We start from the raw sequence: 24,207 nt of genomic DNA on the forward strand, positions 1-24,207 counted from the left end.
AGCGGGGCACGGGGGTACCGTGGCTGCGGAGAACATCCAGATGTACCCCTGATGTGGACTTAATCTCGGGGTCTAAACACACGCACCTTGACGAGAACCTAGAGAGATGGAGAATATTTCGTTATGCTTCGTAATAAACTTCCCCAAAGGAGACTCCGAGTCCGCCCCGTCAAGTTCAGGAAAGGCGGACCCCTTTAAGGAGGCGGAAAAGTTAACCGCGATGGGCAGGCGCTCTGTCCAATCGCTAGTGACTCCTGGACTCTCTGGTCCAATGAGCAGCCTATGAAGGCGGGGTCCGGGTGCACACCCGGAAGTGGGTGCGGGCCAGCCGGCTCGCCCGGGGGCCATGGCAGCAGCGGCTACTGCAGCCGAGGGGGTCCCGAGTCGGGGGCCTCCCGGAGAAGTCATTCATTTAAATGTGGGAGGCAAGAGGTGAGTGTGGGAGACTCCTGAGGTCCCATCCTCGGGGGCGGGAAGCGGGGTGGGAGTATCCGCCTCTCCTGGGGGAATCCCTGTCCATCAAGGGTTGCTCCGCCCCCCGTTGGAGGCGCGAGATTCTGGAAAAACGCCGGGGGAGCGGGGGAGGGGAGGGAACCCTGGATCCTGCGGGAGGGGGCCGCATTCCTCACCAGCCTCTCTTTATCTCTTTCGTCCGTTTACCTTCCCCGCCCAGATTCAGTACCTCTCGCCAGACGCTCACCTGGATCCCAGACTCCTTCTTCTCCAGGTGATCGGGAGAGCGAGTTTGGGGCGAGGGTAGGAGGGATGGAGAGGGCGTGGGAGACCTAATATCCACTCCCCCGGCCTGTGACGTCTGCTCGGTGTCCCTTCCCTGCAGTCTTCTGAGCGGACGCATCTCGACGCTGAAAGATGAGACCGGAGCAGTGAGTCGGACAAGAGATGAAATGGGATGGGGGGGAGGGGTTGGTAGGAAGAGGGGCAGGACCCCACTCAGTCCTGCTTTTTACCCCATCCATCCTCTGCCCCCCTTTCCCGCAGATCTTCATCGACAGGGACCCTACAGTCTTCGCCCCCATCCTCAACTTCCTGCGCACCAAAGAGTTGGACCCCAGGTTGGCATGGATAAGGGGGAGGGAGTCCCTCACTGTCTTCACCCCCTGAGGAGTTCTCTGACCTCCTCTGAATGTCCACGTGAGCTCCATTCTATTAGAATTCTCATTCAGAACCTTGATCACAGGCCGGGCGCGCCGGGGTTGCTCACGCCTGTAATCCCAACACTTTGGGAGGCCGAGGTGGGAGGATCACTTGAGCCCAGGATTTGGAGACTAGCCTGGGCAACATAGCGAGACCCCATCTCTAAAAAAGCAAACAAGCAAAACTTCATGAGAATCTTGATCATGTTAAAGTTATATGTCCTTCGATTTCTCCCTACACACACTCACATTTCCTCCACCCATATCATCACTCCCTAGCATCTTGATTCCATCAAAACTTTCTACCCCTTGACATTCTCTGTGCAGTTTTGAAAATTACCCTCTCAGCATTCTCTGCTCACCCCCACACCTAGACCCTGACCTCTAGTCAATTCTACTACCCAGGGGTGTCCACGGTTCCAGCCTCCTCCACGAAGCCCAGTTCTATGGGCTTACTCCTCTGGGTAAGTGGGAGCCCCCAACTATCATCCTCATTGTATAGAAAACCAACTCTGTGATGCTACCTGCCCCTCTTCCCCTTCTCTCCTAAAAGAGGGCTGGGGTAGAGGTGGAAGGACTGGTTATGGCCCTGGCTGGGTCTGTATTGGTACTGGGAGGAGTATTGGTACTCTGTGTAGAAAGAAATGGGGAGGGGGAAATGGGGTGGCCTCAGCATCTCCCTAAGTCCCAGCCTTTAAGTCCTCCTGTTGCAGTTCGTCGCCTGCAGCTTCGAGAGGAGTTGGATCGATCTTCTTGCGGAAACGTCCTCTTCAATGGTTACCTGCCCCCACCAGGTAGGCACTCCCAATGGAATGGAGGGGCGCAGAGGTGGGCTAAAGACTACATTTCCCATAAGGCTGCAACTCTTGGATGCCTGTGCTGTGAGCCCTGAGATACAGTGGGAGGTGTAGTTCCCTATCAGATGCTTGGGCTGATGCTTGGAAAGGAAGTTGGAAACAGCATTTCCCATGAGGCAGTGGGCCAGCTAGCTCTTGAGGCTCAGAAGGATGTCCTGGAGCCCCATGGGAGTTGTAGTCCAGGTTTGGTTTCTTTGTGGGGGGGCTTCGGAAGACCTGGGATTCTTTGCACGGAGGGGAGAAATATTAATAGGAAGTTATTGACAGTAATGCCCATGATAGCCAGCCCACTGGCCATGGAAGGTATGCTCCAGTGGTTATTGGAACTAGGCTTTTCTGATTGGTAGAAGGAACAGAGTAGGGAAATTTCATCTACAGCTTTATTTCCCTAACTGCAGTCAGCACTTGCTACCTTCATGAAAGTTGCCAGGTATAAAGACCTGTAGTAGTATTTTTCCAACTTAGTTTTATGCTGTTTTCCAAAAAACAATCATTTCATGTATTTATTTATTTATTTAATTTTATGAGACAGGGTCTGGCTTTGTCACCCAGGCTGGAGTGCAGTGGTGCGATCTTGGCTCACTGCAACCTCTGCCTCTGAGGTTCAAGCCATCCTCCCACCTCAGCTCCGCCACTGAATAGCTGAGACTACAGGCACTCCCCACCATGCCCGGCTAATTAAAAAAATAATAATCATTTTAAATGCAAGCTTTATATTATAAAAACAAAGTAAACATGAAAATAAAACCCAACCATAGCAGTGTTGTTAAACTCTGGCCTGTAGCAGTGGCTCACACCTGTAATCCTAGCAGTTTGGAGGCCAAGAGAGGTGGATCACTTGAGACCTGGAGTTTGAGACCAGCCCAGGTGGCATAGCAAGACCTCATCTCTACTAAAAATTAAAAAAAAAATTAGCCACGTGTAGTGGTATGCACCCGTGGTCCCAGCTACTTGGGAGGCTGGGGTGGGAGGATCGCTTGAGCCCAGGAGGTCAAGGCTGCAGTGATCTATGATTACGCATTACACCCCAGCCTGGGTGACAAAGCGAGATGCTGTCTCAAAACAAAACAAAATGAAAAATAACTCTGGCTAGATGCTATTGCTTGCCAAGGGTGCAGTCTTCCATTTATTAAAAGTGAAAATTAGGACCAGGCACAGTGGCTCACGCCTGTGATCCCAGCACTTTGGGAGGCTGAGGTAGGTGGATCACCCGAGGTCAGGAGTTCGAGACCAGCCTGGCCAACATGGTGAAACCCTGTTATCTGCCAAAAATATAAAAGATTAGCCACGTGTCGTGGCGGGTGCTTGTAATCCCAGCTACTTGGGAGGCTGAGGCAGGAGAATCACTTGAACTCAGGAGGCAGAGGTTGCAGTGAGCCAAGATTGTGCCACTGCACTCCAGCCTGTGCGACAAGAGTGGAACTCCAACTCAAAAAAAAAAAAAAAAAGGAAAATTGGGTAATACTGCAAATTCATTAATATCACAGCAGCACTAAACTCAGTCTTCCTCTGTGCTGGGCTCAAGGGAACTGAAAGGGGAGTAACTTGCTATGCGGTTCAGTGTCATTTCATGCTGTGTCACTGCACCACCTAAAATCTTCACCTGGAGACTATGTCCCACACATGGGGAAATCAATCACTGTCATATTTTAAGTGCTTGCTGTGTGACAGCCATGATTACAATGACTGTTACTTTACCTCTTATTCTCACTCTAGTGTTCCCAGTGAAGCGGCGGAACCGGCACAGCCTAGTGGGGCCTCAGCACCTAGGAGGACGGCCAGCCCCTGTCCGACGGAGCAACACGATGCCCCCCAACCTTGGCAATGCAGGGCTGCTGGGCCGAATGCTGGATGAGAAAACCCCTCCCTCACCCTCAGGTACGTTTCTATCTCGTGGAAGGTTGGGGCAGCCGTGGGATCCCTGTGACCCTCTTCTGATCCCTACTCTTCCCCTCAAGGACAACCTGAGGAGCCGGGGATGGTGCGCCTGGTGTGTGGACACCATAACTGGATCGCTGTGGCCTATACCCAGTTTCTAGTCTGCTACAGGTGCTTGGGGAGGGAGTGGCAGGAGGTCCCAGCCCTGTTGATGGGAAGGGCATGTGGTGAGTGTTGGCGATGTCCCCTCAATCCTACAGGTTGAAGGAAGCCTCTGGCTGGCAGCTGGTGTTTTCCAGCCCCCGCCTGGACTGGCCCATTGAACGACTGGCGCTCACAGCCCGGGTGCATGGTGGGGCTTTGGGTGAACATGACAAGATGGTGGCAGCAGCCACCGGCAGCGAGATCCTGCTATGGGCTCTGCAGGCGGAAGGTGGTGGCTCCGAGATAGGTATGATCCCAAGCCTTTTCCAGAACCTTCTGTCCTTTAAATTCTACGGCCTGTTAAAATAACCCACCCCATAAAATCCTCAAACCCATAAGAATTCTCTGCTCTATTAGATCTCTTTGTGTCATTAGAATGCTCCAGCCCTTCAGAATTCTATATTCTGTTAGAATTCCCTGGCTTCCTAGAAAAATCCACCCACATATAATTCTCCCTCCATCAGAATTCCCTGCCCTGTTAGATCTCTTGGTTTTGTTAGAATGTGCTATTCTGTGTGGCCATGAGAAATCTCTGACTTGGCCTGGCGCAGTGGCTCATGCTTGTAATCCCAGCACTTTGGGAGGCTGAGGCAGGCAGATCATTTGAGGTCAGGAGTTCGAGACCCCCCGGCCAACAGGTTGAAACCCCGTCTTTACTTAAAAAATACAAAAAAATTAGCTGGGCATGGTGGCACGTGCCTGTAATCCCAGCTACTCAGGAGGTTGAGGCAGGAGAATCACTGGAACCTGGGAGGCAGATGTTGCAGTGAGCTGAGATGGCAACACTGCATTCCAGCCTGAGCAACAGTGAGACACCATCTCAAAAAAAAAAAAAAAAAGAAAGAAATCTCTGACTTATGGCTGGGCACAGTAACTCACACCTGTAGTTCCAGCACTTTGGGAGACCATGGCAGGAGGATTGCTTGAGGCCAGGAGTTCGAGGCTGCCATGAGCTATGTAAGCCATGATTGCACCACTGCACTCCAGCCTGGACAACAGAGCAAGACCCTGTCTCAAAGCCACAACAACAAATCTCGGACTTATTAATCTGTCCCCAAATAAATCTCAGCCCTCGTAAGAATCCCCTGCCACCACTGGAGGTTTTTTTGCCTTGTTGCAAAGCTCAGTGCTGTTAGAATTCCAGACTCCTTTAGAATCCCATACCCCATCAGAAATCTTCTGGCCCATTTTATCCTCTCTAATTCCTGCTGGAATCTTCACTTTTTTTTTTTGAAATGGAGGAGTCTCTCTGTTGCCCAGATTGGAGTACAGCTGTGTGATCTCGGCTCACTGCAACCTCTGCCTCATGGGGTCAAGCAATTCTCTTTCCTCAGCCTCCCAAGTAGCTGGGACTACAGGTGTGCGCTACCACACTCAGCTAATTTTTATATTTTTAGTAGAGATGTTGGCCAGGCTGGTCTCGAACTCCTGGCCTCAAATGATCCGCCCACCTGAGCCTCTCAAAGTGTTGGGATTACAGGTGTGAGCCACCATGCCCAGCCCCTGATGGAATCTTCTATCCTTCAAGGATTCTGTGGTCCCACTGAATCCTCTGGTCCTTGGAGTTCTTCCTCCCACCTCTCCTCCTCCATGAGGCAGGGTTCCAGCTGAGCCCTTTTTTCCCACTGCAGGGGTCTTCCATCTGGGGGTGCCTGTGGAGGCCTTGTTCTTCGTCGGGAACCAGCTCATTGCTACAAGCCACACGGGGCGCATCGGGGTGTGGAATGCCGTCACCAAGCACTGGCAGGTCAGAGTTCTGGCCAGCCTGGCTGCCCCCTTCCCAGTTTTCCAGACTGTACAGACCCAGGGAGGGGTTCGCATCTGCCCCCACCCCCACCCCCTAAACCTGGAGGAAGCCAGAGAACCAGCAGCTGGCCAGAACCTGGGGATGTCTGTGATAAAGGCCTAAGGAGCATCAGGGAAGCCTTCCTGGAGGAGGGGCTGCAGAGCCCACATGAAGCATGAATGGGTTTGAAAAGGAGGAGGGAGGATTGTCTTGGGACTGGGTGAGAGAACAGGTTAGGGGGGATGCTGTAGGAGACAAGAACTGGCTTGGCTCGGTGGCTCACACCTGTTGTAATCCCAGCACTTTGGGAGGCTGAGGTGGGAGGATGGCTTTGGGAGAAAGACAGACAGAGGCAGAGAAAGAGACAGAGGGGCAGAAAACCAGGCAAATACGGCCGGGCGCGGTGGCTCACGCCTGTAATCCCAGCACTTTGGGAGGCCGAGGCGGGCGGATCACAAGGTCAGGAGATCGAGACCATCCTGGCTAACACGGTGAAACCCCGTCTCTACTAAAAATGCAAAAAATTAGCCGGGCGAGGTGGCGGGCGCCTGTAGTCCCAGCTACGCGGGAGGCTGAGGCAGGAGAATGGTGTGAACCCCGGGGGGCGGAGCCTGCAGTGAGCCGAGATCGCGCCACTGCACTCCAGCCTGGGTGAAAGAGCGAGACTCCGTCTCAAAAAAAAAAAAAAAAAAGAAAGAAAACCAGGCAAATAGAAATAGAAAATCAGAAAGAGGTGACAGAGAAAGGTAAACAGAGTCAAACCAGACTGAACCACTGTGGCAGATGGGGGAACTCAGAGAGATAAAGGGAGATGAGTTAGAGTCATGTCAGAAGTGTAGAGTGGAGGCCAGGTGCAGTGACTCCCACCAGTAATCCCAGCACTTTGGGAGGCCGAGGCAGGAGGATGGCTTGAGCCCAGGAGTTTGACACCAGCCTAGGAGGCATAATAAGACTCTGTCTCAACAAAAAATTTAAAAAATTAAAACTTTAAAAAGCACAGAGTCCAGGAGAGGCCAAGAGTCAGAGAGACAGATGCATCAAAGGGAAGAAGGGAGGGAACAAGACAGGCACAAAGGTAGACCTGGGGTAGACGGGGCTGGGGAGCAGTGGGTGGGTTCTGGAGGTGGAGGAGAGGGCCCATCCTCTGTGAGGGGTCACCACGGAAGCAAAGGAGTAGAAGGGCTCCCGGCTGCAGCCTGTCCTGCCCGCCCCCCCAGGTCCAGGAGGTGCAGCCCATCACCAGTTATGACGCGGCAGGCTCCTTCCTCCTCCTGGGCTGCAACAACGGCTCCATCTACTACGTGGGTGAGCAGCAGCCTGTGTCCCGGGTGCCCGAGAGCCTCCCCTGGGAGAGGGGAAGGGAGGGAGAGAGGCTGGGGCACCTGGAACAAACCCACTCCACCTTCCCTGCCCACCCCAGATGTGCAGAAGTTCCCCTTGCGCATGAAAGACAACGACCTCCTTGTCAGTGAGCTCTATCGGGACCCGGCGGAGGATGGGGTCACCGCCCTCAGTGTCTACCTCACCCCCAAGACCAGTAAGCTATGACCCGGCTTCCCCTGCTGCTGTCACCTGCCAGCCCCAGCCCCAGCCTGCAGCTGTCCCCCAGCTTGTATAGCATGACCCAGGGGGGTTTATTGAGGGGCGGCAGATTCAACTCTCTCTCATTTTTTTTTTTTTTTGAGACAGAGTCTCATTCTGTTGCCCAGGCTGGAGTGCAGTGGTCCAATCTTGGCTCACTGCAACCTCCACCTCCTGAGTTCAAGCGATTCTCCTGCCTCAGCCTCCCAGATAGCTAGGATTACAGGCGCCCACTACCACGCCTGGCTAATTTTTGTAGTTTTAGTACAGATGGGGTTTCACCATGTTGGCCAGGCTGGTCTTGAACTCCTGACCTCAGATGATCTGCCCGCCTCAGCCCCCCAAAGTGCTGGGATTACAGACGTGAGCCACCATGCCCAGCCAGATTCAACTCTCATCCAGTCATTCAACAAATATTTACTGAGCATCCCTGTATATAAGCACTGTTCTAGGTGCTAGATGGTGGCCAGCCTCTCCACCAGGGGCAGAATGGACAATTAGGAGTTAATCTTTGTGTTTCTTTCCCATCTTTGTGATTAAGGCATGATATTCACATGTTCATAAAACAACACCGATGCAGGTTTTATAGCAGATGAAGCTGAGTTCTCTTACTTGAGACAGTTTTTTGTTTTGTTTTCTTGACATCAAATGCAGAATAGGTTAATTTTTGAGATGTAATTCTCATACCATAAAATTTCCCATTTTAACATGCACAATTCAGCGGATTTTAGTATATTCACAAGGTTGTACAACTATCACCGTGAACAAATTCCAGAGTATGTTCATCACCCCCGTAAGAAATCCCCTGATCTTTAGCAGTAACTCCACATTTCTCACTTCTGATACCCTCTAGAAATCACTAATATGCTTTCTCTTTTTGTTTGAAACAAAGTCTCGCTCTGCTGCCCAGGCTGGAGTGCAGTAGTGTGATCTCAGCTCACTGCAACCTCCGCCTCTTGGGTTCAAGCAATTCTCATGCTTCAGCTTCCTGAGTAGGGGAGGATTACAGGTATGCATCACCATGCCCGGCTAATTTTTCTACTTTTAGTAGAGACTGGGTTACGCCATGTTGGCCAGGCTCAATATGCTTCCTATACCTATGGATTTGCCTGTTCTGGACAATTCATGTAAATGGGATCATACATTATATGGCCTTTTGTGTCTGCATTTTTCACTTAGCATAATTTTTTTAATGGTTATTGTTTTCTGGGTCTTAAGATATCCTTACCTATTCTAGGTTACAAAGATCTACAGAATTTCTTCTAGAAGACTTACAGTTTTAGTTTTCACGTGGAAGTCTGTTCTATCAGAAATTAAATTTTATGTATGGTGTGAGGCAGGGATTATTCTTTAAAAAAAAAAAATAGAGACAGGGACTTGCTTTGTTGCCCAGGCTAGAGTGCAGTGGCATGATATCAGTTCTCTGCAACCTCCGCCACTTGGGCTCAAGCGATCCTTCCACCTCAACCTCCTGAACAGCAGAACCACAGGCATGCATCACCACACCTGTCTAATTTTTGTATTTTTTTATAGAGACAGGGTTTTGCCATGTTGCCCAGGCTAGTCTTGAACTCCTGGGCTCAACTGTTCCTCACACTTTGGCCTCCAAAGTGCTGGAAATACAGACTTGAGTCACTGTGCATGGCCATAGCTGCTGCTGCTGCTGCTGCTTTTTTTTTTTTTTAAGCAGAAATAAGTTAATAATACACCTAACTTCATGACAGATTATCACCTTTCTTCTTTGTAAGGCTCTTTTCTTATTTCTTTTTTTTCTTTCTTTTTTTTTTTTCTTTTCCTGAGACAGAGTATTGCTCTGTCATTCACCGCAGGCTGGAGTGCAATGGCGCAATCTCAGCTCACTACAACCTCTGCCTCCTAGGTTCAAGCAATTCTCCAGACTCAGCCTCCCAAGTAGCTGGGATTATGGGTGCCTGCCACCATGCCTGGCTAATTTTTGTGTTTTTAGTAGAGGCAGGGTTTTGCCATGTTGGCCAAGCTGGTCTTGAACTCCTGGGATTCTCCTGCTGTGGTCTCCCAAAGTGCTGGATTTACAGGCGTGGGCTGCTGCACCCGGCCTCTTTCTTATTTCACTTACTTACTCATTTCCTCCTCATCTCCTTTCCCACCACATGCCACTATTATGTCATTTTTGTTTGTTTTTTGAGACAGTCTCGCTTCGTCACCTAGGCTAGAGTGCAGTGGCGCAATCATAGCTCACTGCAGCCTTACCCCCTGGGCTCAAGTGATCCTCCTACTTCAGCCTCTTGAGTAGCTGGGATCATAGGTGCATGCCATCACACTCAACTAGTTTTTTAAAAATCTTTTGTAGAGATGAGGGTCTCACTGTATTGCCCAGGCTGGCCTCAAACGCCTGTCCTCAAGCAATCTTCCTGCCTCGGCCTCTGTTCTCTGTTTTTCTTTCTCTTTCCTCTCTTATTTGCTGTTTCACTGTTACAACTTCTGTCTCTGGGCCTCTCCTCCTCTGACCTGTGCCTTTGTCTCCTTGTTCCTCCATTTCCCACATCTCATCACCATCTTTTTGTGTCCTTCCCTCTCTCCTTGCTTTCTGACTGTGTCTCTGTTCTGTGTCTCTTTCTTTCTTTCTTTCTTTCTTTCTTTCTTTCTTTCTTTCTTTCTTTCTTTTTTTTTTTGAGACAGAGTCTCATTCTGTCATGCAGGCTGGAGTGCAGTGGCGTGGTCTTGGCTTATTGCAACCTCTGCCTCCTGGGTTCAAGCAATTCTCATGCCTCAGCCTCCTGAGTAGCTGGGATTACAGGTGTGCACCACCACCCCCAGCTAATTTTTGTATTTTTAGTAGAGACGGGGTTTCAGCACATTGGCCAGGCTGGTCTTGAACTCCTGACCTCAGGTGATCCACCCACCTCAGCTTCCCAAAGTGATGGGATTACAGGCGTGAGCCACCATGCCCGGCCTCTCCTTGCTTTCTGACTATGTCTCTGTTCTGTGCCTGTTTCTTTCTCCCTGCCCTGGTTTCTGTCTCTGTGGCCCAGGCCCTCTCTTCATCCTTGGCCCCTCACCAGGTGACAGTGGGAACTGGATCGAGATCGCCTATGGCACCAGCTCAGGGGGCGTGCGGGTCATCGTGCAGCACCCGGAGACTGTGGGCTCGGGGCCTCAGCTCTTCCAGACCTTCACTGTGCACCGCAGCCCCGTCACCAAGATCATGCTGTCGGAGAAGCACCTCATCTCAGGTGAGCCTCTCTGGGGTGCTCCTGTGCTGGGAGAGACAGCTCAGATGGGAGTGTGGAGAGAGGAGGATGAGAATTTCCACTGGAGAGGGACACTGTGTAGGAAGCGAGCTCTGGCGGAGAGGATTGACCTGGGATGGGACTGTAATTGCAGAAGTGAGAGAATACCATAGGGGATCAGTCTGGGGAAGAGTGAATCTGTGTGTGTTCGGGAATCCATCAATTCAGCAAGGATTTACAGGGCACCCACCATGTGCCAGACATAGGGGATACAGTGATGAACAAGACAGGCCAAGTCCCTGCCCTCGTGGAGCTGACATTCTAGCGGGGATGGCAGACAATAAATATATAAAAATGGACATCAATGGCCAGGTGCGGTGGCTCACACTTATAATCCCAGCACTTTGGGAGGCCAAGGCGGGTGGATTACTTGAGATCAGGAGTTCGAGACCAGCCTGGCCAACATGGTGAAACCCCACCTCTACCAAAAATATAAAAAATTAGCCAGGTGTGGTGGCACGTGCCTGTAATCCCAGCTACTCGGGAGGCTGAGGCAGAAGAATTGCTTGAACCCGGGAGGCAGAGATTGCAGAGAGCCAAGATCATGCTACTGCACTCCAGCCTAGGCAACAGAGCGAGACTCCATCTCAAAAATAAATAAAAATGCAAATCAGGCTGGGCACTGTGGCTCATGCCTATAATCCCAGCACTTTGGGAGGCCAAGGTGGGAGGATTGCTTGAGGCCAGGAGTGTGAGACCAACCTGGACAACAAAGTGAGACCTTGTTTTGTAGAAAATTTAAAAAAATTAGCCAAGTATGGTGGCACACACCTGTTGTCCCAGCTTCTTGGGAGGCTGAGGTGGAGGGATCACTTGAGCCCAAGAGTCAGGGGCTGCAATCGGCTATGGTTGCACTCCTGCACTCCAGCCCAGGCAACAAAGCAAGACTCTATCTCATAAAATAAAATATTAATAAAATAAATCAACACCAGGCAATGATAAGGGCTATGAATAAACATGAAGCTGTGTGTGACTAGAGAGTGTCAAGTTGCCGGAGAGGGGTCGTTCAGGGAAGGCCTGAGGAAGGACCTTTGAGCAGAAATAACAGAATGAGCAGTGCAGATTGGTAGGGACAAGCATTCAGGCTGAGGGAACAGGCATTGCAAAGGCTCTGAGGTAAAAGGATGCCTGAGGAAGTGCAGGGAGCCACTTGTGCCTGGAACAGAGTGAATGAGGGGGAGAATGGGAGGAGATGAGGGTATGGAGGTGACAAGGGCTGGAGCCACAGGGCTCCGAGCAGGGGAGGGACATGACTAGATCAGGTGTCCACAGGCTCCACCTGGCTGCCCGTGGGAGCACACTACTGGGATAGGACAGGAGCAGGGGACCTCTGGGAGGGGGGTGCTGATATGGTCCAGGCAGGTGACGAAATGGACCAGGACCAGTGTGGGGCAGAGGACAGGGCAAGGTGAGATCAGGCTCTGGAACAGTTTTGAAGGCAGACGCAACAGGGTTTTTAACATTTGGAATTCTGGGGAGGAAAGGATTCTCTGAAAGGGAAGAACTCAGCAAGGGCTGACCCTCCTGAAACGGGGCTGTTCTGAGGCTCTGGAGGGGCAGGCAGCATTGATGCCTGCACCAGGCCTGACTTCCTGCTCTCCTTGCGCCCCTCAGTCTGTGCCGACAACAACCACGTGCGGACATGGTCTGTGACTCGCTTCCGCGGCATGATTTCCACCCAGCCCGGCTCCACCCCACTCGCTTCCTTCAAGATCCTGGCTCTGGAGTCGGCAGATGGGCATGGCGGCTGCAGTGCTGGCAATGACATTGGTGCCTACTGGCTCCTAGCCTTCCCACCCCACTGACCCCCTTACTGACCCCTGTTGACCTCCGCTGATTCCCACTTGTGGCCACCTGACCCAGGAGCCTGCAACGATTGGGGTGTCCTGATCCTTGAGGCACCTGAGCTCCACTGACTGCCGCAACCCCCCAGCCCTCTCTGGCCTGCCCAACTCCAACAACCTGGGGATGGGACCGGGGTCTTGGGGTGGTGGGTTTCATCAATGGGGAAGGAAGTCTGAGGCTGAGGGAATCCCAGCTGGCCCTGACCCCTGCCCCTGCCTGGCCCAGGCCCCTATGGCGAGCGGGACGACCAGCAAGTGTTCATCCAGAAGGTGGTGCCCAGTGCCAGCCAGCTCTTCGTGCGTCTCTCATCTACTGGGCAGCGGTGAGGACAGTCCTGTCCAACAGGGAGGGAGGTCAGGGGAGAAGGCAAGTTGCTAGCCAGGTCACTGAGGCCAGAAAGGGGTCCCAGCCAAGGACCACTGAAGGAGCAAAGGCTGGGAGGGAGGACAGGCCTGGTGGGTTTGTCTTCTGGTATCAAAGGTGTGACAGGTGTTGGTGGGAGTGACCTGGCGCAGTGCCAGCCCAGTGCAGGCAGGGCCGGGTTGAAGGCACAGGGGGAGGAGTCAGGATGGGATCGGGGGGCCCAGACAGAGGGGTCAGGGTGGGATGGGGGCCCAGGGGGAGGGGTCGGGGTGGGATGGGGGCCCAGGGGGAGGGGTCGGGGTGGGATGGGAGGCCCAGGGGGAGGGGTCGGGGTGGGATGGGAGGCCCAGGGGGAGGGGTCGGGATGGGATGGGGGCCCAGGGGGAGGGGTCAGGGTGGGATGGGGGCCCAGGGGGAGGGGTCGGGGTGGGATGGGGGGCCCAGGGGGAGGGGTCGGGATGGGATGGAGGAGACCCAGGGAGCTGTAGGAGCCTTGCTTCAGCTGGGAAAGGGGCCTCGGAGGATGTTCTGGATGAAGGGACTCTGAGCAGAGACCTAGAGGACAAGTAGGAAGGAGCAGAAGAAAGAGGGGAGGGGAAAGGGGCCCCGGGCTGAGGGAACTGTATGTGCAGAGGCTGAGAAGGGCCAAATAGGGTCACACGGGAAGGACACCTGGGCTCCTGGGCTGGAGCACAGAATAGGAGGTGAGGATGGGGTGCAGATGCGGGCGGGCCTTGTCAGTCTGTGGAAGGGCTGAGGCTTTGTCCTGTGCGGGGAGCCATGGCCACTGCACGGGGGATGAAAGGAGGCTTGATGGGAGGCCAGGAGCCCAGGGAGGAGGCCAGGAGGCTGATAGGAGTTGGGGGAGCAGCTGGGACGGGCCTTGGGCCTTCCCTGCAGTGGGAGCAGGGAAGAGCAGAAGCTCTGGGAGACTCCCTGGGTGTTTGGGGCTGGGGTGTCCAAGAGCTCCTGGACCCTTGGGACTGGAACTCAAGAGAAAAGCAGGCTAGGGATGGATAAAGATTGGGGTGGCCCCTGGAGAGGCAGGAACTGCAGCCACAGTGGTGGGGACTGGGACTAGGAAGGGTGAGAAAGCGAGGGTGACTGCCTCCCCCATGGCACCCCCCAGGGTGTGCTCTGTGCGCTCCGTGGACGGCTCACCCACGACAGCCTTCACAGTGCTGGAGTGTGAGGGCTCCAGGCGGCTCGGCTCTCGGCCCCGGCGCTACCTGCTCACCGGCCAGGCCAACGGCAGCTTGGCCATGTGGGACCTAACCACCGCCATGGACGGCCTCGGCCAGGCCCCTGGTACTCCCTGCCCCACCCCCAATCCTGTCCCTCCTGTCCCAAGCCCCACAGCCTCACCCAGAACCACTCTCCACAGCCAACTTCCTGATCTCTCTCCCAGGCCCTTGCCCTCTGACCCCTTTTCCTTTGACCCCCTCTCTTCTCCCCATCCCTTCCTGCCCTTGTTTTTTAACCCGTCTCAGCCTCTGGCCCCCATGCATTGATCTCTGCTTCCTCTCTCCTGTCCTGACCCTTGGTGCTTGCACTGCAATGCAACCCAGGCCCTTGCCCTATGACCCCTGTCTTGCCCCCTGACCCTGCTTCCGTGCCCCCCAGCAGGTGGCCTGACGGAGCAAGAGCTGATGGAACAGCTAGAACACTGCGAGCTGGCCCCACCGGCTCCCTCAGCTCCCTCGCGGGGCTCTCTCCCCAGCCTCTCACCTCACATCTCCCTCACCAGGTAGCCACAACTCCACTTCCCCTTCTGTGCAATGGTGGGAGAGGGGACAGCGTGGTGGCCCCGGGGACAGAGTGGCCCAGCTGCCCCGTGATGACGTGCCCTTACTGTCCTTACTTCCTCAGCCTCCACTCAGCCTCCAGCAACACCTCCTTGTCTGGCCACCGTGGGAGCCCAAGCCCCCCACAGGCTGAGGCCCGGCGCCGTGGTGGGGGCAGCTTTGTGGAACGCTGCCAGGAACTGGTGCGGAGTGGGCCGGACCTCCGACGGCCACCCACACCAGCCCCTTGGCCCTCCACCGGTCTCGGCACTCCCCTCACACCTCCCAAGATGAAGCTCAATGAAACTTCCTTTTGAACAATGCAGCTGCCATGATGCCTTGGGATGCCCTGGTCCTGGGGGACTCAGGTGCCTCCCTGATTTCTGTGGGAACCCCGGGTTCAGGGCCAGGGCCTCCTTGGCATAAATGATTATTGTTACTAGGTCCCCACCTTCCCCCTTTTCTGGAAGCCAAAGTCACGCTCCCCAATAAAGTCCTCACTGCCAACATCTTGCTTATTCTTAGCAGGTTTGGGACTCCCCAGGAAAGGGGTGGGGAAGATGTGGGACCCAACCTGATATATGCAAAATCAGGAACATCTACCTCTCTTGTTTAAGCAAAGGGAGGCCAGGCATGGTGGCTCACACCTATAATCCCGGCACTTTGGGAGGCCAGTTTGCTTGTGCTCAGGAGTTTCAGACTAGCCTGGGCAACATAACAAAACCCCATCTCTACAAAAAATGCAAAAATTAAGCAGGCATAGTGGTGCATGCCTGTGGTCCCAGCTTCTTGGGAGGCTGAGGTGGGAGGATCGCTTGAGCCTAGGAGGCCAAGGCTACAGTGAGCCATGATCACACCACTGAACTCCAGCCTGAGTGACAGAGTGAGATCCTATCTCAAAAACAAAACAAAACAAAAAAGGTGTTGCAGGGGAGGAATGTGTTGGCTTTTACTCTGCCTTCAGGCATGGCTGGATCCAGGGGTTTCCTAATCCAGAATATCTTTTTTTCTTTTTTCTTTTTCTTTTTTTTTTAAAGTCTCACTCTGTCATCCAGGCTGGAGTGCAGTGGTATAATCTCAGCTCACTGCAACCTCCACCTCCCAGGTTCAAGCAATCGCAATCCTCCTGCATCAGCCTCCCGAGTAGCTGGGATTACAGGTGCGCACCACCATGCCCAGCTGGTTTTTTTATTTTTAGTAGAGACAGCGTTTCACCATGTTGGCCAGGCTGGTCTCGAACTCCTGACCTCAGGTGATCTGCCCACCTCAGCCTCCCAAAGTGCTGGGATTACAGGCGAGAGCCACTGTGTCCGGCCCAGAATATCTTTTTATCTCCTAACTTCACTTACCTCTGGAATGCATCTTCAATCAGGTTTTCTCTCTGTGGCAAGGTGACAATAAGCAGCTCCTTAGCAACTCTTTTTACCCTAGCAACAGCAAAAATCACAAGACTGATTCTCATTGGCTTGAATGAAGTCAGGTGGCCATTCCTGAACCAATTACTGTGGCCAGTGTGATGAAGGCCTTCCATTATTGCAGCCTGGATCATGTGTCCTGTTGTATTTTTAGTAGAGGCAGGGTTTCACCATGTTGGCCAGGCTGGTCTCAAACTCCTGACCTCAGATGATCCACCTAACTTGGCCTCCCAGAGTGCTGGGATTACAGGTATGAGCCACCTTTCCTGGCTGGCCTTGGGATTTTTTTTTTTCCCAAATAATGCCCGTTCCTATGGCACTTCCTTGAGGAGGTTTTCTTTTCTCCTTGTGCCAATAAAAAAGGGATAGAAAGTGGGGACAGACTAGGAGTAGAGAATACTAGAACATACTAATTCTAGAATTCCGTAGTTTCTGGAATGCCAGAGCTTCTGAAACATAGAGAGGGGTCTCAAACGTTAGGACATCTCGGACACGAGGATATTCTGGAGTGCTCATGGATGAACAATATTAGAGTTCTCCCCTGCTTATCAGAGAATCCAGAATATAGAAGTTTCTGACAAAAAGGACCTGAAAAATCACTGATTCTAGAATAGGGGAGTGTCAAGGGGAGTTCATACCCATGAATCTCCACCGGTAGGAATATCTTGCATGCCAGGATGTCTGGAATGCTGAGAATTATAGGATACAGAAAGGAATCTGGATTACTAGGAAATCTAGAGAATGGGAGAGATCCTGGACTATCCGCCCTTCCAGAGCACTGGAAGGTTTGTTTGTGTTCCAAGAAATCCATAATGGCAGGAGGTTCCGGATTATCAGAGAATCTAGAACACAAATAGGAGACGTAAAAGGTGAGTGCCTCTGAAACCGGGGTGTTCTTAAAAAGCTGCGCATCTCAAACCCTAGTTTTGTTTTTGTTTGTTTGTTTTTGAGACAGGGTCTTTCTCTGTTGCCCAGGCTAGAGTGCAGTGGTGCAATCATGGCTCACTGCAGCCTCGGCCTTCTGGGCTCAAGCGATCCTCCTGCCTCAGCCTCCTGAGTATTTGGGACTACAGGTGTGTGCCACCACAGCCAGCTACTTTTTAAGTTTGTTTGTAGAGACAGTTGTCTCACTATGTTGCCCAGGCTGGTCTCAAACTCCTGGGCTCAAGCCATTCTCCCGCCTTAGCCTCCCAAAGTGCTGGGATTACAGGTGTGAGCTACCATGCCCAGCCTCAGACTCTAGAAAATTTTTTACATGCCAGGATATTCAAAATATTGGGGGATATTGGCATGTTAGGAAATCTAGTATATGGGAGGAGGGCCTGGAAGGTCAGGAAATCTAGAATATGGTGGTGGTTTGTAATGCTCACAGATCTAGAATATTAGGGTCATTTTTTTTTCCAGGTCAGAGAATCCAGAATGCTCGTGTTGCTGGAATGCTGGTCATTCTATTTTTATTTCATTTTTAAATTTTTATTATTTTCTTTATTTCTTTTTTTTGAGACAGGGTCTTTCTCTGTTGCCCGGGTTGGAGTGCAGTGGTGTGACCTCAGCTCACTGCAATTTCTGCCTCCCGGGTTCAAGTGATCCTCCCACCTTAGCCTCTTGAGTAGCCGGGATTACAGGCGTGCGCCACCATGCCTGGATAATTTTTGTATTCTTAGTAGAGACAGGGTTTCACTGTGTTGGCCAGGCTGGCCTCAAACTCCTGACCTCAAGTGATCTGCCCTCCCGCCTCGGCCTCCCAAAGTGCTGGGATTACAAACGTGAGCCGGCCTCATTCTGAGGGAGGGGGTAGGAGAGAGAGAGAGAGGGAGGGAGGAGAATTTGAGATGTCAGCAAATCTAGAACACTGAAGAGCTGGGTTTTTTAAATGCTAGAGATAGTATTATCCTAGTATAGTATTAACTCTGTGTGTTTTTGTGCGTGAGAGGGCATGGGGGGAGGAGTGGAAGATTCTGGAATGCGGGGGGACTAGAACTCTGAGGGATTCTGAAGGGTTGAGATGAGTTAGGATCCAAGAGGTGACATAGACACGACCCTGGGAGATAGTGACACTGAAGGGAGGGATGGGGAGTGGGCAATCCAAATTCTAGGGGGAGGGGAGGCTAACGCCGGAAGTTGCAGTGGTAAGCCAGAGGCTGTTGCCTAGCAACAAGCATTGAAGATGCGCTGGATCCCGGACAGAAGGGAGAAATTTCAGCAGCGCCCCCAGCAAATGCTCCAGCCACAGGGTAGGAGATGGTGAGGGGGGAGGCGGGTAGGGATATGCTGTCCTGCAGGGTCATGTGAGCAGGGGTCTTGGGGGTTATACAAAAACAGGGTCATGGAGTACAGTCATGGGGCAGAGCTGGGCTCTGGGACAGCCCACGAATGGCTGTGAATGGAGTGTGAGTGCCGTCGTCACCTGCCCCAGGGACTGTGTGTCCCTGGACGGTGCTGGACCCAGATTTCTGGGTGTCAGTGTGGGATGGAGGCATGGATTGCTGTAGGTGGCAGTAACGGTGTGTAGCCGTGTGAGTCAGCCTGTGTGTCTCACTGTGAGGGGGGGTGAAGGACTTCCCCGTCAGTCCTGCACACCCTCCTGGATTGGAAGAAGGAGCAGGAGTGGGGAGTGGGGGGTGCAACTGGATCAGTTGGCATTCTTGGTCTGGGGTGGGCTCTGTGGTCAAGGCGTGTGGCCTAGTAACCTGTGTGGGTGGAGCCTGGGATCCACGAGATGGGGGCGGGGCTAACGCTACAGAACTGAGAACCTTAAGAATCCAACTGCTGTGGGATATGGGGCCTGGAACCCCAAAGCGAACATGAAAGGGGTGGGCTTGGGATCCTGCATGTGGTCACGTCCCAATTTTCTGTGGGAAAAGGTGTGGCCTAAAACTCAGTGGAAAAAGTGGTGATTGGGGCAGAGTGAAGCTCTGAGGGTAGTGCCTTAGGGAGAGAAGGGGCTTGTATTTCAGAGACTATAAGGTGGAGCCTTGAATTTATAGTAATCTTCTCAAAGAATTGATCCCTTCCCAAGGCCCTAGGCTTCAGGGGTTCCAGGCTCACCATCTGCAAAAGCTTGCTCCCCAAAGCTCTGTCCCTCAGTGAACCCAGCCAGGCTCTGCCCCTGACCCACAGGATCTGCTCCCAGGGGGCTCCTGACTCTGCCCCCTTCTGCACCTCACTTATCGCCAACCCCAGAGGGTATCAGACCCCCTTCCTTGCCTGAGTCTTTGAATGCTCCCAAGAGCTTTCAGTCTCAAGCTGGGCTTGAGACCCCGAGTTTGAAGGCTTGAAGCCTGGAACCCCGGTGTGGACGGGGTTTAAGGGCCCCTGTGGCTTGCAGCTCCTAGTGGTGGAGACTCTTAGGCAAGGAGGGGATCGGTACTCTCTTTTATATAGGTTTATATGTTTATTTATTATTGAGATAGGGTCTCACTCTATCGTCCAGGCTGGAGTGCAGTGCAGTGCAGTGGTGCCATCTCATCTCACTGCAGACTCCACTTTCCAGGCTCAAGTGATCCTCCTACCTCATCCTCCCGAGTAGCTGGAACTACTGGCACATGCCACCATACCCGGCTAATTTTTGGATTTTTAATAGAGATGGGGTCTTATGTTGTACTGTGTTGCCCAGGCTCGCCTCAAGCTCCTGGACTCAAGCGATCCACCTCGGCCTCCCAAAGTGCTGGGATTGGCCGGAACTGGGAACTCTCTAAGAAGAAAGTCTGCAATTCTGGGTGGTGGGAGGCTGCTTTCGGGAGCATCCAAAGACTCAGGCAAGGAAGGGGGTCTGATACCCTCTGGGGGCGGCGATAAGTGGGGTGCAGGAGGGGGCAGAGCCAGGAGCCCCCTGGGAGCAGAGTTTGTGGATCCGGGCAGAGCCTGGCTGGGTTCACTGAGGGACAGAGCTTCCGGGAGCAAGCTTTTGCAGATGGTGAGCCTGGAACCCCTGAAGCCTAGGGTCTTGAGAAGAGATCAATTATTTGAGAAGATCCAATGTGAACTTGGGACCCTCAGAGGGGCAGGTCCTGGGGGCTGGTGCGGGGTTGGTGCTCCATTTGCAGAATCCTCAGTCTCTCTCTTGTAAAGGGGTACCCGTGGGGGGCTTCCAGCTTCCACGCCAGCGACAGAGCTAAATTCTGACCGAATTCTCCCAGAACTGGGAGCAGAGGGCTGAGGCAGTCCAGCTTAGGGGACCCTGCCCCCAACCCCCCTCCCGTATCCCTCCCATTTGTAAGCACCCCTACGCCTGGGACCTCTGCTCCACGAGAAGGTTCACGGAGCCAGTACCCGAGTCCTAATTTCCCCCCATCGCGTGGGGAACTCGAGGTCCCCCGCGCCCCCAAACCGGCACCTGTCCTTGCTGCTTCCCGATTGGCCGCGCGGCGAGCGCTGGCGGCGCCGGGCTGTGATTGGCGGGAAGTTCGCAGCCCGTGGCTGGACTGTGGAGAAAGTGAGTCGGCCTCGGGCGGGGCGGGGGCGGGGGCAGGGGCGGGGCCGCGGCTAGCCGGACCCGCTGGACAGACCGCCCGCCCGGAGCGGGACTCGGCGCCCGACACGATGCGGAGGCCTGGCACCAGCGGCCGCCGCCCCCTCCTGCTGGTGCTGCTGCTGCCGCTCCTCGCAGCCGCCGCCTCCGCCGCCAGCCCCAGCCCCAGCCCCAGCCAGGTCGTCGAGGTCCCGGGGGTCCCCAGCCGCCCGGCCAGGTAAGCCCGGCTGCGGCCCCTGCTTCCTTGTGCCCCTTCCACCTGGTGGAAGTCTGGCGGTCCAGGAGGACCACGGCTTTCGGATTCAGGGGGAAATCGAACCCACTGCTTCGATGTGGAGATGCAAAGAGGGCTCTTGGATTTATTAGGCACTCTCAATTTGTAGGGATTAGATTCGGGGAGTACTGAGATTTTTAGGGGAAAGAATCCCCTTTATTGTGGTGGAGAAGGCTAAGTCTCCAGAGAATCCTCGAGTTAGTTCGGGGAAAGGTCTCTAGTTTATTGGGGCGGGGGGGTGGGGGCCTGAGCTCTCCTAGAATGATAGAGACGTGTGGGGTCTTCGAGCTAGGATGGAGCTCCCCAAGTTTCTTGGGCGCGTAAGAAGGAAAGGTGTTGGGGGATTCTGGAGGGACTTTATGAGGCCGCTGAGTTGTCCTGGTTTTCTAGGATTTGGAGGCTCTGTGTTGATGAAAAGGGACCTTTGGGTTTTTCGAATTGGTCAGGAAGCCGTAGACTCTTGGGTTGATGGCGAAGGGGCTTGTGGGGAGTTGGGTGGGGTGGGGGAGTCCTCAGGCTTCAGAACGGTTGGGGATGCTCAAGTTTCCTAGAATTAGAGGACTCTGGGATTCAATGAGGCTCCAGTGATTTCACCGCGAGAGATCCAGGATTCCCTATAGATCTGGGGGCTATAGGCGCCCTTCCTGTCTGCGGGTGACGGCACTGAAGGAAGCCGTCTGCCCAGCACCCCCACCCACCCTCCCCGCCTGGCGGCCCAGCGCTCCGTTACAAAGGCCCCGGGCTCCTCTCCCGCCTGGGTCTCTGCGAATGCGTTTAGTAACCCGAGCCGCGGCGGGGGCGGGGCCGGGAAGGGGTTAACCTGGAGAAAAGGCGGGAGGGATGACGGCAAGATCGGGGATCCCCGAGGCTCCCCACCAGATGGCCTCATCCTCCACTCGGCCCCACCCACCTGAGAGGGGCCCACGCTCTGGACACCCCCTTCTCTGCACCCCCCCACTGCTCTCCTCTCGGGGTCTGGGCGCGCGTCCTCGTCTCTAGCCCCCCCTTAGCCTGGGGATAATGGACTTGTCTGGGGGGCCCCTTCATTGCGACGCACTTGAACCGGAGCTGGAAGCTCCGCCACTGAGACCCTCTGGGCTCGGAGATGTCTCCAAGAACGGCACCTTTCTCCTGGTCAGGCGGGAAACTGAGGCCCAAAGACCAAGAAACGCTGGCTTCTGGACACACATCGTGGAAGGGCAAGAACAGGCCAGAACTCAGGCTCTGGGATTCTCAGTCCTGGACTGTGACTCCCGTATCCCCCTCCACCTCAGCACCCTGCCGGACCCACAGTCAGAGGGAAGAGCCTTCCCTCCCCAGCTGCCAAGGCCTGTGAAAATGGCGCCACCTGTCGGCCAGGCTCAGGATGGCGTCTGAGTCCCGGACCGGGATGTGCGGGAGGGCGGGATTCTAGATTCCCAGACAGTCCGGGCTTAGAAATGCTCTTAGAAATCGAGTCTTTTGTTTTTGTATTTTAATCACTTTTAAAAGGCTTTAAAATAACGTATTTTTTTCAATAAAATCTTACCGCCAAAACTTCATAAGACCAAAGTACGGTTTCTGTGCCCTTTAGCCCAAAGTCTAAGCCAATTTGCCTCCCATTGTACAGATGGAGAAACTGAGGTGTGGGGAGAAGAACCTCGATAGTCATATACCTGTTTCAAGCCCCCTCAGGATTCGTCTTGGTTTCCCCTCCCCCGATTGCCCTCCTTTGCAGAGTTCTGGGGTGGTAGGGGCCTGAGTGACTTCCACTCCACTATTTATAGCGTTGCTGTTTGTCGCTGCTGCCCGGGCCAGACGTCTAGGAGGAGCCGCTGCATCCGAGGTGGGTTCTGGAAGATGGGGTATGAGTAGGGGGCAAAAGGGAGTAGGAGGAGAGGGGCAGGGAGCTCCCCATCCCGCCGCTCATCCCAGTGGGAGAGCTGGATGCATTTGGTAGAGAAGTACTTGGTCCCCTCCTTCCCCACTTAGTCCCTGGCTGTCTCCGAAGCCTCCTGCAGGGTCCGAAGCTGCCAGCCCAAAAAGTGTGCAGGCCCCCAGCGGTGCCTGAACCCAGTGCCTGCAGTGCCCAGTCCCAGTCCCAGCGTGAGGAAGAGACAGGTGTCCCTCAACTGGCAGCCACTGACGTGAGTGGGCAGTCCCTCCCCTACCAAATCCTCCCTTAGGAACTCCCAGCTTTGCCCCCGTTTCCGCTCCTCCTCCCTCCCCGCTCCCTCTCTCTCCCCGCTCCCTCCCCGGCTCTTTCTTTTGCTATCAGCCTGTCTGTCCGTTTCTATTTCATCCCTTCCCTGCCTATCTCAGGCTCTTCCCATCTCTGCATTATTTCTGTCTCTTTCTGTTTCTTTCTAGTTACCTGTCTCTTTTCCTCTCTCTCTTTCTCCCTGTGTCTCACTGCCTGCCTCTATGTCTAAGTCTCTCTGCCCCTTCTCTCTTTCTCTCCCCCAACCCCCATCATCTCTTTCTCTCAGGGTCTTTGTTTCTCTCCCACTAGAGGCCTGGTCCCCATAAATGGGTGTTGTGGGGGGAGGGTTGGGCAGAGCCGCTACTGAAAGACATTTTCCTGGCATGGAGGCCCTTTGGTGGGGAGGTCAGTTTAACCCGGTGACAGCAGCTTTTCCGTCCTCTCCCACCCAGGCTGCAGGAGGCCAGAGCTCTACTGAAGCGGCGGCGGCCTCGGGGGCCAGGGGGCCGGGGACTACTGAGAAGGAGGCCCCCACAGCTTGCCCCCGCTGGCAAGGCCCCGGGTAAGCACATCCGCCTTTCCTCCGCCTGGGGCGAGGGGGGTTCCGGGCCAGATAAAGCCGTCTGGTTCCCACGGTCCAGCCGCCGCCTACCCGCGTCCCCCCCCCCGTTGTAGCTCAGCCCCCACCCCTAGGACGAGGCCCCCTCTAGGGACCCCAGCGTCCGGCCCTGCGAGGTGAGCCCGGGACAGGACCAGACACAGGCCAGAGGCACTGACCCGCGGGGGTGGGGCCGGGAAGCCAGGCGTCCGGGCTCCCCGCGGCCTAAGAGGGAGGGCGCTGGCCCGTTAGAAAGCTCCGCTGAACCAGCCCAGACAACAAAAGCGATTGTGCGGGTTGGCGCCTGCCTGGGCACCAAATGCTCAAGATTGCGGGGCGGCTGGGGGCCAAAGGCCTCCTCCTGTTGCCCGAATCCTCCCCCTGCCCTCCTCCCACTCCAGCTCTCGACCCCTAGTCTAGAACACCCCTCATCTCAGACACCCTCAAAACCCTCCTCTTGCTGTAGCCTTCAGCCCAGATGTGACCCCTCCCCCTAAAGTCTTCCAGATGTGAGCCTCGGGCCAGATGTTAGTACCCCCGCCCACA

General features: G+C 54.3%; 2 protein-coding genes across 5 annotated transcripts in view; both read left to right on the forward strand.

Annotated features, from left to right (window-relative positions):
* Positions 1-299: 299 nt before the first annotated feature.
* Positions 300-15,228, forward strand: SHKBP1 (SH3KBP1 binding protein 1). Of its 2 annotated transcripts, none has more exons than XM_030795693.1 (18): positions 300-432; positions 674-727; positions 839-884; positions 1,000-1,152; positions 1,560-1,618; positions 1,868-1,948; positions 3,728-3,889; positions 3,970-4,060; positions 4,150-4,340; positions 5,725-5,840; positions 7,097-7,184; positions 7,300-7,416; positions 10,502-10,672; positions 12,344-12,499; positions 12,800-12,896; positions 14,067-14,245; positions 14,561-14,684; positions 14,807-15,228. In XM_030795693.1, the coding sequence occupies exons 4-18, from the start codon at positions 1,145-1,147 to the stop codon at positions 15,036-15,038; spliced, it is 1,872 nt and encodes a 623-aa protein (XP_030651553.1). In that variant the 5' UTR covers positions 300-432; positions 674-727; positions 839-884; positions 1,000-1,144; the 3' UTR covers positions 15,039-15,228. The 2 variants fall into 2 exon arrangements, with proteins under 2 accessions (XP_030651553.1, XP_030651551.1); XM_030795691.1 differs by having other exon boundaries at positions 304-432; positions 1,000-1,073.
* A 1,483-nt stretch (positions 15,229-16,711) lies between these two features.
* LTBP4 (latent transforming growth factor beta binding protein 4) overlaps positions 16,712-24,207 on the forward strand; it is a 36,432-nt gene continuing 28,936 nt past the window's right edge. Inside the window, exons 1-4 of one of the 3 annotated variants that reach the window (XM_030795695.1) lie at positions 16,712-17,005; positions 22,648-22,706; positions 22,872-23,007; positions 23,516-23,625. The gene's annotated coding sequence lies outside the window, so the exon portion shown is untranslated. Of the gene's footprint in view, positions 17,006-18,349; positions 18,371-22,647; positions 22,707-22,871; positions 23,008-23,515; positions 23,626-24,207 lie in introns of those variants that run through there. The other 2 variants (XM_030795697.1, XM_030795696.1) reach the window with 2 other exon arrangements.

Source organism: Nomascus leucogenys, chromosome 17 (assembly GCF_006542625.1).
Source record: "Nomascus leucogenys isolate Asia chromosome 17, Asia_NLE_v1, whole genome shotgun sequence".
NCBI classification, from domain to species: Eukaryota; Metazoa; Chordata; class Mammalia; order Primates; family Hylobatidae; genus Nomascus; species Nomascus leucogenys.

Excerpts from the sequence above, each read along its gene's own strand:
- SHKBP1 (XM_030795691.1), top strand. The coding sequence starts at position 347 with ATGGCAGCAGCGGCTACTGCAGCCGAGGGGGTCCCGAGTCGGGGGCCT. Across the intron at positions 1,619-1,867 it reads CTATGGGCTTACTCCTCTGG|TTCGTCGCCTGCAGCTTCGA; the intron begins GTAAGTGGGAGC and ends CTCCTGTTGCAG. Across the intron at positions 4,341-5,724 it reads AGGTGGTGGCTCCGAGATAG|GGGTCTTCCATCTGGGGGTG; the intron begins GTATGATCCCAA and ends TTCCCACTGCAG.